This window comes from Monopterus albus, unplaced genomic scaffold (assembly GCF_001952655.1).
Source record: "Monopterus albus unplaced genomic scaffold, M_albus_1.0 scaffold127.1, whole genome shotgun sequence".
NCBI lineage: Eukaryota > Metazoa > Chordata > Actinopteri > Synbranchiformes > Synbranchidae > Monopterus > Monopterus albus.
Window position 1 is genome coordinate 3572076 of NW_018128007.1, and position 12869 is coordinate 3584944.

The 12869-nt window shown below is 39.8% G+C and overlaps 1 protein-coding gene across 1 annotated transcript; it reads right to left on the reverse strand.

The window, feature by feature from the left end:
* Positions 1–177: 177 nt before the first annotated feature.
* On the reverse strand, positions 178–8676 carry LOC109967308 (metalloreductase STEAP4-like). Its single transcript, XM_020612789.1, has 10 exons — positions 8136–8676; positions 7666–7773; positions 7504–7574; positions 7310–7397; positions 6308–6586; positions 6058–6152; positions 5838–5948; positions 4145–4187; positions 3819–3983; positions 178–2290 (listed from the first exon to the last, which is right to left on the reverse strand). The coding sequence occupies exons 1-10, from the start codon at positions 8334–8336 to the stop codon at positions 2033–2035; spliced, it is 1419 nt and encodes a 472-aa protein (XP_020468445.1). The 5' UTR covers positions 8337–8676; the 3' UTR covers positions 178–2032.
* Between the last annotated feature and the right edge of the window lie 4193 nt (positions 8677–12869).

Consider the following 12869-nt stretch of genomic DNA (forward strand, 5'->3'; position numbering starts at 1 on the left):
TATATATATGTATATAGAAGGGAGAAAGGAGCACCAGATAATGCTTTTCAGTCTCACTGAAATTTATTTTTAAGAGCTTTTCACACTCTTATCACACACTTTTTACACTCATAAGAAAAATATATGTAGGTGTCACATTTACTAAATTATTCTGGACCCACATGCAGATACAACGGCTGGGTGTTTGTAAACAGGATTTTAATAGTGATACACATAGTACCGAATATAAACAGGTCAGATAAGTGAATAAAATGGTGGGCATGAGTAAGTGTAAGTGTAGGCTCTGAGGCAGGAAAATAAGAAGACAGGTAAGTAATAGTGGCCGGTCATGATGCAGGCAGACAGGAACACAGGCAAGAGTAATGGCTGGTTCAGAGGCAAATACAGTTTGTAACTGAACCAAATAGTTCAGGTAGGGAACAGACAACAGAATATGTCCTGAAAACAAATAAATGTCCAAGCAGAGGTTTATCCAAATAAATTAGCAAGGGGTAAGGAAATGGACCAGAAGAAACATGACACAAGCGTCTAAACCAACGTACAAAAATCTCAAAATAAAATTTCTGAGGGGTCTCTGTAATGTGCCTAGTTATTTTCTACTTATCTACACAATTCAGTTTGTTTGCATGTAAATTTAATGTTTATTCTTTTTAAAATAATACATAAAAGTATATATTGTGATCACTTACTTTATGATGTTGTGCAATTAATCATCTGCCAGAAACTGTGGTTCGTGGGAGCACACATCCTGTTAATAATGCACCATCTACTTTATCTATGCCTACAACTGCTTTTGTCAGTGTGTATCCCTGTGATAATACAAAGGTATGTCTTAGTGAAACTTAATTGTTAGAGATAATTATAACTGAATAATGAGGGACAGCAGCACACACACTGTGAGTGACTCTACCTGCTGGTAATAATTCCTATAGAATGTCTGACTGGGACATCTGCTGCATATTTTTTAGTTATCATGTCTCATGAGCTGTGTTCACGTGTTATTATTGTATGTGAATGTGGTGTCAAATCGATTGGAGATCACCTCCTGAGCTCAGCAGCCTCTCTGTCCCATTCCCCCACACCCATTTACCCCAACCCCCTGTCGGTTGAAAGAAGTCACCCAAAATGCACAGTGTAATTCACACCCTGGTCTAAACTGGTGAGTCCAACAGTCCAAAACTAGGAGCTAGCATGGTAGAAGACCAAAGAGAGTTAACAACCAATCTGAAAAGTAGGAATGTATGCAGATGATTAAAAGTAGACGCTTCTGCATGGACACTCTGGCAGGAAGGTAATGCTGGCTGCCTGGCTTCTAAGCTGGCTGAGTGGTTACAAAAATGAGAAACAGATGAGTAACACAGACGAGGGGCTGGATCCAAAATAACTTGGAAAACATGAGAAGGAGACAGGACAAAGAGTGAGAGCATGACAAGAGGAACATTAACAAGGAAGAGCAAAAAGAAAAAAGAAAAATTTACACCAAAAGAGACAAAGTAAGTCTAATAAACATAATTCACCATATACTGAAGTTGAAGGTTGACCAAAAATCCTGAGACATATAACTCAGAATTGGTTACACTGTTGCTGCTGATGTTAAATGGAAACAAAGTCATCTGACCTTGAGCTGAAATCTGTAATAATACTGAATGTACATGATGATAGTGTGATTATAGAACTAGAGGAGAAAAAGACACAAAGTTGAAAACTACTTGAAATACGGTATAGTTTCCTTAATGTGTGTCTGTGTCTTTCTGTGTAGGTATTTCTATAGCTGATGAAAACCTACTCAGTGCAATATCATGCTTATAAATGGAGCAAATCCAGTTTGATTATGTAAAGAGAGACTGTTTTCTCCACTGACTTTGTTAACAATAGAGAACAGAGTAATAGATGTAAATGTATAGTCTTGAATCAATGACATCCAAAACAGTGAGCTGGGGTTAGAGCTCTTGGAAAGCAAGTCAGTGTTGTGTCTTTGTACCGGTGTTTTCTGTGCTTAAACTGTTATTTTGTGTCTGTAATTATGATAGCTCTATTCTAGCAGTGATTTCTTGCTGTCATCATGTGGACCATCCTTCTCCCAGCCTTGTCGAATACGTGTGAGCCTGCGGTCCACGCAGGGCAGGAGGACCAGCAGCTTGAACACCAGCACCACAGAGGGCAACACCAGCGCCAGCATGTAGGGCGGAGGAGTGTACCATTTGTAGCTACTGTGATTAAGGAACTTGTTCCAGCCATACAGGTAGGTGTGAAAGGTACAGAAGAATAATGTCAGGTAGCCCAGCTTGGACTGCAAAAGAGGGAAAAAAATGAGTTTAGAGACTTTACACTCGCTGAGTTACACATCCATTGAATACAAAATTGCTGTGTACCAGGCTCAGTAAGCCAAAATGTGCTAGATTGACCTTTACAGAGACAAGGTTTGGCCTACATGTGCACAAACTCCAACACACTCATCTTCTCTGTGTGCACAGATGTGCATGGTAATTCAACTATAGTAGATAGAGAACACGCATTCACATGCATGCACACAGATCCACTCCACACACATGAACCAAACCTAAAGACTGTGCCCACCAAATTACATTTGATGAATAACTTAACATTTAAAACACTGCTCTAATTCAGGCTAGAGCAAAAGCAGAGGGGCACGAATGAGAACGTGAGCTTGACATGACCCAGTTACATTTATGAATGCCTTTGTTGCCTGGAGTGAATCCGATTTCTTTGTCAATTGGTCAAAGTGGGATAAAGGTAAATATGTGTGTCTGCCCGAGTAAATACTCATAGTGAACCACTTAGCAAGGGAAAGACAGGAATACCACTAACACATGCTCAACAGATTCCTTCCAACAGGAAGTTAAACTGCTATCTGGTCCAAACAGCCTTGTTCCATTTGTGTAGAAGTACATAGTTGTCCTCATCAGTCATAGTTTAAATCTTGGCTAATGGACATGATGTGAAGATTGTAACAGAGTTTTTCTGCCAGTATCTACATTCCTTAAGGTCCAGCAGCCTCTAAATTTTAAAACTAATTGAACCTCAGCAGGCTAAAGCATAAACAGGGGCAATAGTCAAAGTACACAGAAAATTTCAGGACACTTTAAAATATTTCCAGTGGGCATATTAGAAGTGGATACTAATTGAGCCTGTTTAATATTGTATGCATGTATTTCTCATTTAACTGAATCATCAATCTGGCTGTCATTTGCAGCTTTTCAAGGCCACGGTCAAGAGGTGAGATAATCAGTTTTCCCAAATTAAATTCCCAGTGAGCTTGTTTGCTTTCATTCTGTCAGAAGCTGGCTCATGAAACATCATAGGAATAGCTCTAAAATGTGCTTGTCTGCCATTCAGCTTCCTTCCTAAGAGTGTCAAATCTTTTGGCACCAAATAGCGTCATGCCCTCACTTTTTTCATCTGAGTGCAAATCGAAGTGATCCATTCCTAATTTGTGAGCTGATCAAGAGTAAAGATGGGATTAGAGTACAAATGAATCTGTCATTTTAGGTTTTTAGGAAAAATACTACTAAAATACAACAGCTACACAATTTGCAACATAAAAATTCCCCCAAAACATACATAGGCACAAACACTGACATCTGTAAAAGTGAAAATTTGTTGGCCAGATTGTTCATAAGGCCGTATGCCCGGCACTACTAGGAACTGTTATTTAAAAAAGATTCAGCAATCTCCAGTTGTGGCCACCAGTGTTTCACCACAAAGTTCTGTGTTCATAACGTGTCACTGTGAATATGAGGACACACTAAAGCTCACATATCCAAATACCCACATATCTAAAGACACACAGTATCCACCTGTATGAAGCTGAACTCTCTCCAGCTGAGAGCATTGCTGACAGAGGGGAGAGAGGTTATTCCCACCACGAGATACAGGGCAAATCCCAAAATTCCCATAGAGTAGTAAGAGTCAGTACGCCAGGCCATGCCGGTGACAAACTCGTCTGTTTGATTCTTCTGTATCTTATAGTCAACAAAAGAGAGAGATGTTAATTAGGAGTGTCTGCACTGATGGGAAAAGATGACTCTTATTTAAATTCAAATACGTTTTTGATAGCATATTAAAAACACAAAGCTTTGGACATATAAAGCCTACATATTTTCTAGCTGTGTAGCTGTCTTACCTGTGAGATGGTGATTGCAGCAAGCCTGTATCTCACATAATATCTGGGGACAAAAATGACTATTTAGAAACAAATCATCAGAAGAATTAAGATACTGTACACCTACTACACATTTAGTTACCAGAACACATTGTATGTTACTAAATTATTGTGTTATTCACCTGTGGTTTAGCATTAGCCAACAGTATAACTCCCAGTGTTTGGTTGTTTAACTGCACTTTGTTTAGGGCACCGTTTTTTACTTCCCATCACTTTAAAGACTGTGTGGCACATAAAGCTTAAACTGTCTTCCTGTGTGCTGTAATTAATCTCTACAATTAAGAGCTCTGCTATGTGTTGGTAACACATAACCACAATTCAACTGGACCTTAGCTTTACCCTCAGTTTTAACTGCTTCTAAAAATACCTCTACTCTGCATCCTGATTATACTAAGTTGCTGCTATTAGTACTACTAATATTACTACTACTACTACTAGCACAGCTTTGTCTGTGACTCCCACTGCTGCCATTACTGCCAGTACTACTATTACTACAAATAGCATTACAACTGCAAACACATACTGTACAGTGTTACATTGTACTGACCCTGCAATATGCCCCGTTATAACCATCCTGAATCTCCATAGCAACCACCTCTGTCTTTCTAGCAACACTACAGCAACCACCAAGTAATGCCCTAGAAACTAACAAATCATGTCCAAAGTCCACTGACAACCACAGTGAGCATCCTGGTCCATCGTATTACTGCTGTTCTAGACTCAGGACGAGCGACAGCTGAATTATCTCCATGTCAACTGAGCAGCCTTTATCTGCTCATGATGACTGCGAGATGCAGCTGAAAGCTCTGAAAAAGTAAGTCAACCCTACATAAAGTGTTTTCATTAAACTATTGTTTCTGATGTTAGGAATGAACATTCATGTACAATCTTAGCAACCACCAAACAAAATCATTCCAGTAATTGAAAACATCTTAGTACCAACCTTCCCAGCTGGTTTTTATTTTTTCTTATAAAAAGAATAGCGTGTTTTATGACTATCTTTCTCTCCAGCTCATATACTGTAGCCTACTTCTACACCTGCTTCTTTTTTACAGCTTATGAAGCACTAATAACTTTTCAGCTGTCAGCAATCACACATTTTTTATGACAATACACTTTTCTATACCATGAGTTTCTAAACAATTGAAGGCAAATTTTCAGAATTTTTTGCTGCATCGACTTAACTCTGGGGTTTAACTATTATTATGCTTTATAATCACCCTATTATTGTTCACAGCACACAGCTGACAGGTTATTGGGTACGCCTAGTTAAGGCAATGCAGTCTGTCACAACAGCCCTGCAAACCAATTTTTTATCAGAGTATAGAATCAATTTTAAGAATATTATAATACAATTCACAGCAGTACAAATGACAATGCCTGAAACACATAACATAAAGTTAAAACAACACCTCTCTAAAACTGTTTCAACACAAACTACACTTTACAACCCTCATGATGGTTTATTGCAGGGCTGTTATAAACTGCATACATTTTAGCTTTAGATGTAGCCGCTAAAGTGGCAACTGGCAGTAGTTATTACTTTCATGTTTATATGTATCATTATTTGCTATGGTTGACATTAATGACACATTTAACAGGACATTGCAGATCTTTTAAATGAAGCATGAGGCTGTGTGAACCTGTTACAAACCTTATGGGGATGATGAGAGTGTAGAGTACATGCAGAGAGGCAAAGCCTAGTGCTAGCAGTCCCAGCTGTTTCCTGCACAGCATCCAGCGATCTAGCCAGTCAGGAAAACGCCTTAAACAGACATATGTTGTCTTGTGTGATACAGTATTTAAAATACATTGTACGTTGCTGCACAGACACTAAATCAGTAAATCAATCTATTCATGTTTTAATTTCTGACTTGTATTTGGTCCCTCTGTAGAGTTGAAGGAAGGCAGCTATGAGACCAGGCACATAACACAGACACAACATGATGAGTGACACAATTGGAAACACCTGAAAGATGCAAAAATAAACACACAAAAGAGGTGACTGTGATGATCATATGTGCCTGATTCAAATGAAATGATCTGTAAAGAACACAGCTGGAGGCTACCTTTCAAAGAGGAACAGATGCTAATTTGCAGGACACTTAACAGTTAACTCTTTACCTTATTGGCCAGAGACACCATGATTCTGAAGGAGGTGTCCTTCCCTTGTTCAACATATTCGTAAATGACATCTCTAATGAGCACATAGAAGAAGAAGGAGGCGGAGAGGCCGACTGCCACACGGAGCGGCAGCCTCCACTCAGGGAACAGCTGCAGGGGGAAGTCCTCCAGCTCTCTGGCTGCATACAGAGACCCCCTGTCCAGAACAGTGAAGCCCAGTTTGGTGGCTACCTCTACTACCATTTGCTTCGCCTCAGGACTGTTTCCACACAGGTACACCTGGGGCACGAAAACATCCATAATTTTGAAAGCATTATTTTATACTTATGCATGTGAACATAAAAGTACATGTTGTGGCTTCCTGAATGAAATATTAACTTTAGATGGAGAAAGCAGGTAAAACTAACAACAATGCTCAGTCAACAATTATGTGATGTTTCTGATGGTGCTCCAAATATACTAACACACTTCGATGCATAAACATACACCTACACAAACACATGAAAGGCTCTTGTGTGATTTTACTGTCCTCTGGGATTGCACAAGCAGATCAAAATGGAAAAGCCTACATATGCCACAGCAGAGAGGGAAAACAATGAATGTGACATGAAGTGTAGATCTAAGAGAGCTTGTAAAAGTAATTGATTCAAGGACACATCAGAGATGGCATTCAGAGCAAAGGCATGAGCCTGGCTGCTCTGATTTGGCTTTTTTTTTAACTTGGACTGGATTTGATCAAAACTTCAAAACAAGTCAATAATAGCATTTGGACTGAAATGTTAAAAGAAAAGAGACACTCCACATCAGAGACATGTCAAATGCTTGTACAGTAGTTCTGCAGTGGAAGAAGAACTGGTCAAGCAGAACTCTTTAATTCCAAAATGAGAAACATTCTATTTCTATTTTTTCAAGTGTCAAAAAATGTGAACATATTTGATATACAATACACAAATATACAAAGTTTTTTGGAAACAGGGAGTCACAAGCAGACACATTCAGTACCTGCCTATTTGCATCTGAGGGTCCATTCTGCAGGGCCCAGGCAGACAAGGTGTTAAAAGATTTCACCACATGAGCTCCAGGAACGAGCCTGGACAACAAACATGTTCCACCAGATGGAGATGATTCATACCACATGGTCTGTGAGATGTTAGAATATTATGGGTCAATCTAATTTGTGCCCAATCCCCTCTTACCTCTGCAGATACTCAGCATTAGCCTCTGGGTATAGATCCTTTTTGAGGTTATTGCTCACATCCACCAGCACCTTCCAACCAATGAAATTAGGAGACCTGGTGAAAACTTGGTAATTAACCAACTGCAACGTTACACAAAGGCATCTGACTATAGCAAGGTACCTTCCCAGTGAGGTGAGGTGCAAGTGTCTCCAGGAAGCTGTAGTTTTCTCTGTGAATACAAATAAAGACCAGACTGGCCAATTGGGCGGCTGCTGCATGGCTCATCACCTGCACAACACAGACGTGCATGCCAATTACACATGGCAACACACCCAATAATAAATGGCTCAGCATGCTTAGAGACACTCATTCACTGGTTAAGCACATGTTGCACAAAAGATGAAAAATGCTGCAGAATGTAACGACACAAACATGCACACACGCATTATCAGTGACTTTGTTTGGCTCAGTCAACTGTGCACTTTGACTTTTATCAAGACAGTCATTTTTGTTGGTTTAAGACCATCACATACTTCACATTAAAATATCTGAAATATCTGTTGATGAAAATAATAATATTCATCAAGAAAAGGCCAAGAAAACACAGATGAATTCTATTGTTTGAGAAGACATAACTCAATGTGTGGTACCTGAGCTCCCTGAGGCAAGGGACCACAGCTGTGAGGACTGCGACTGCCGTACACCCCCCTGTAGCCAGTCTGGAGCAGGCGCTGGCCCAGAGAACGCCCGAAGTCCCCCGTCCCAAAGATACACAGCAGCTCTGGCTCAGGGGCAGCAGCCGTACCCAGAGGATACAACGACACGCTCTCTGGCTTCACCTTCTCTGACATGTTGCTCAGTCTGTCAGCTAACACGGCCAAAGACTGACACAAACAGTGAGGCTATCACCCGTGGTTGTGAAAGAACAAAACACTCCACCAGGGTTTCTGTCAGTGCTAGGCAGCTGTACTGCAATATGACTGAATAATGTCCCCAGGTTCAAGGAAGATGTAACAAAATAATAGTCTTCAAAGTAACAGCTCTTTTAGGTGCTTCTGGAAAAAGTCCTCGCAAATCTGCTTGCCCCTCAAACCTATGTGTCTGTTCTTCTCTGCTCTTTAGACTAACAGATGTTTCAGTCATGAGTTTGTTTTTGTACTGGCCCCCTCCCATTTTATGATAGTTCCAAGATGAAGTCTGTCTCAACTGGGAAACTCCATGGCAAAATGTGAGAGGCATGTGTGTCCCAGGATAGGCACAACTTTTAGGGAGTGGCGTTCTTTGTAAAAAAAAAAAAATTGTTTGTGTTGGCATGGAAAATACTGTGGGGAGGTTTCAAATATGGACTTGTGCTGGGAAATCACTGGATCATCTGGGACAGATTACACAACACTGGAAACAACTCTTTAATTCATTACAGCATACAAAAATGCTGCTTTTTTAGTATTACCAAACCCCTGCTTTTAAAACACACATTAAGAAACATGCAGAGTGAAGCAACAGTTGACAGTACGAGTAAGGGATGTACTAAAAAACCTTAATGACCTCTCTCTGAGTGCTCAGTGTGAGACAGATTTTTTTTAAATGTACCTTATCGAATGTTAGCAATTCAAAGGCAAGATCGTTATAACAGGTTTAGGTATGTACACAGACAGTAAAACTCTGACAGTTCCAACAAAAATGGGATTAGCTGACACTTTACCTCTCACAACCACTGAACTCTTTGTTGTGTTTGCTTACTGTGACCTAGATGTGGTCCAGATAGGTTATTTGTATTTTGGTATGCTCCCAAGCCCCTCTTCTCTTCCCCTGAACAGTCTCTGTTACATGACTGTTAAATTCACATTCCTGACCAAGGGCATCTTGACTTTGATGTGTGCAAAATAAATGTGAAATTTTTATTAGCAGGAGGTTATTTGCCAATGTACCAACCTTTATAATCAGTTGCTGATATTGCAGTCAGTAGTGGCACTTGCTGGTTCATGGTGTTTGCAAGTAAACCCACCAATTACAGTCTAATCTGCATTTTTGTGTTGCCCTTATGAGTAGTTAATGCCATTAGCCTTGTGACTGAAGTTGACCTCTTAGTTCACCCCCTTTTATTTTCCCAGATGTCCAGAATAGCTCTGGTGTTCAGGGCTGAGGTGAACCACAGACACAGCGACTTGTCCTACACTCTAATTACTTCCTTTGCTGCTTCACTAAATGGCCAGTGTACAGTATATTTGTGTGTGTGTGTGTGTCTACATGACTCAAAGGTAATGGTATTTAACTAGTGCACACACACATACATAACATAATGTGATCAAATTTGTCACTGACCTGTTTTTTTTTTTGTTTTTGTTTTTTTGCTGTAATTAGCCTGAGACCTTAACAAGAATAAACATGCTGTTTGATAAACAATTACTCACTTGTTCTTCTTCCCACCAGAGCCAAAGCCTAAGGAAGGGTGGTGCTTAGGAGATGGAGGTTCAGGTTTGATAAACAAAGGAAAACCGAGAGTTTTTGCATCAGTAACTAAGAACTAAAACTAACAAAAGGCATGCTGATAAGGAAAATGTCAAAGTTTAACGTAAATCTAGCAGGGCAGGGTTGTTTATTGCAGCAGTGTGGGGTTTTTTTTTTTGTTTGTTTGTTTTTGATATTATCAATTTTCACTGACAGAGAGTCAAGCTCAAAGATCAGCCTGTAACACCCCAGGCACTGAAGAACAGAGTTTGACCTCAGTGAGCAGAAGAGCTTCGGTTAAGTACTCATGAGCTACATGCCAAACAATCCAGCCTCGAAAAGCGTGGGTGGTTTTCTAAGGATCAAAACCAAACTGAATGGAAGCAGCAATCACATATCAAATGTCAGGTCTAGAAAAAAGCACTCTTCTGCAAGGGTGATGATTAGATCGTCCAGCGTTCCCAGGCCTCGGCCATTACCATGATTGGCTTTGCACTGCACAATATCTGATTGTCTAAGCAAAACACAGGATGCATTAGAGCCACAAGTTTATGCTAATGAATTCTGGTACATAAAATAAGGCTCACTGATATAGTAACATCCTGCTTTTTAGATCACTGCACTATATAATCAAAATGATTGATTTTGAGTCGCACTTCACAAGGTTTGAATGTGGTATGCTGTATTTGTTCTGGGCTCTTTTTAAAGCACCTCTAATAAATGTATTATTGTGACCACGGTAGAACTTAGGCCCTTGGGAGCTGGGGGGCCGGAGGGAAGAAATGATGGTGAATTTCTTCCGTGATGGGGTTATCAGACGGGATGCTCCTCAGGTAATGTGTTACCCGATACATGAATAACTGTAGCTATTATTCAGTGGGAAGTATGGTCAATTATTAATAATATACAATGGAGAGATTTGCTGCACAGTGTGATTTAATGTCAATAAAGAGGGAGATGATAGAGAGAGGGCTGGGTGTGTTTGAGGCCCTGTTAGAAAATGGTTGTACAGTTCGGTTAGGGTTTGGTAGGTAAAGGTAGGACCTGACAGGTGACCAAGACATGTGGCCGCTGTGCCACAAGGGCAAAAAGAAGAGCAAGGAACATTCTGGTCTGAGGCTAATGCTTGGTACAGGTCCTTTACATGACACATCTGCTGTTTGTTTTCTTTCAGGCACTGGGCATCCTCTTATGAGCCACATTAGTTATCTTTTCTGAGGTTATGTTTTTGGTTGCAGCCTCTGACTTTAGAGCCAGAAAGGCCACACCTAAAAACTGTTTTTAAGGCAGAGATATGCAAGGGGCAGGCTTAAAGGAATGGTTGTGTAAGATTTTGGAACTTTTCAAGTTGGTGTTAAAACAAGGTTGATGTATCCTTATGTATATGAGGATAAATCTTGATCATTGTCTATTCTCCCTCTGTCCACACTGACTCTGAATGTGTCCACCTGGAACATCACTACACTGCAAAAAATGAGGGGCAAACTATGCAACTTTTGTTCTCTGCAAAAACTCACTCCAAAGTTCATCTGAGCCTCAAATGTAACGTCGACTGTCCCACTAAGCTAATTCAAGCTGGTATATTAAAAGTTGTTGTAGTCTATTTAAAATGAATTTCCCTCTTTTATTTCCCTGGACAGTACCTTGCTATGCTGCGGCATAGGGATACATTATAATAGCAGTGTGTATGTTCTATTATCCGCAACCAGCTTTTTACTCAAGTAAAAGCATAGTCAATATTGCACTCTCTTGGTTATGATTGCATGGCCATATGAGATATAATAACATACACTAACATTTGTTTCCTTAAAGCTGAGTCAGTGTTGATGTTACATTGTAGGTAAACTGCTGACTGTCATCACTGAGGAACATTATCTTATACACAGGTATCTTTAGTTTGGTTCATGGATAAATAACACCACATTATGTATTTATTTGTACTTACCCTCTTGTCAGCTGTTGTTAGCTTGACTGGTGATGGCACAGCTGTGCAATTTCTCTCACAGCACTTCTACTGTGGAAATGGGCTCCACTTACATGTAACTCTCTCAACTTTGCAAATGGTGTCGTTATGTTCATTTTCACCAATTCAACACTTCTGCCCATTGCTTGTTCCTTTCATAACACACCAGATGAATGCAGACACAAACCATGTTCCCCTTCATGTGAAGTTGCAGCTGAGGCAGGAATAAACAGAAGAAACACAGGAGTGACTCTGAAATTTCACACAAATATAATTCAAACACAGGAGCAGGTTTTACTTTTGTCCCAACATCACAAACCACAAAACTGATCCAGCTGTCAAGGTATGATCTCGTTTCCACTTTATCTCTGAGCACAGCTCTAGTAGTAAACACCACTAAAACTTACCTGCGACCACTATAACGTATCCCTCTGCCACAGCAAGGTAAATAAAAGAGGAAAATTTGTTTTAAATTGACTGTAACTATGAAATATAGTGACTCAAACTAGCTTAGTCAGACAGCTGAAGCCTTTTTTGTGCAGAATGAAAGTTGTGGAGTTTGTCCCCCAGTTTTTGCAGCATAGTGACATTCCAGGTGGAAACATTCAGGTCAGTGTTGAAAGTAGGAGAACTGACAAAAACGACTAAGACCTATTCTCACATACAGTACATAGGGATACATCAGTTTTGTTTTAACACCAACTTGAAAAATCCTGAACTATTTCTTCAAAAGCCTCTTTTTGTAGAGTGTAAGTACGGAAGAGTATTAGGGCCACGGCATAATTTTTTTTTTTAATTCTGACTTTATTCTCAGAATTCTGACTTTAATCTCAGAATTCTGACTTTAAACTCAGAATTCTGAGAATAAAGTCAGAATTCTGAGTTTAAAGTCAGAATTTTGAGTTTAAAGTCAGAATTTAAAAAACATTTATGCAGTGGCCCTAATACTCTTCCGTAAGTGTTTAAACAAGTA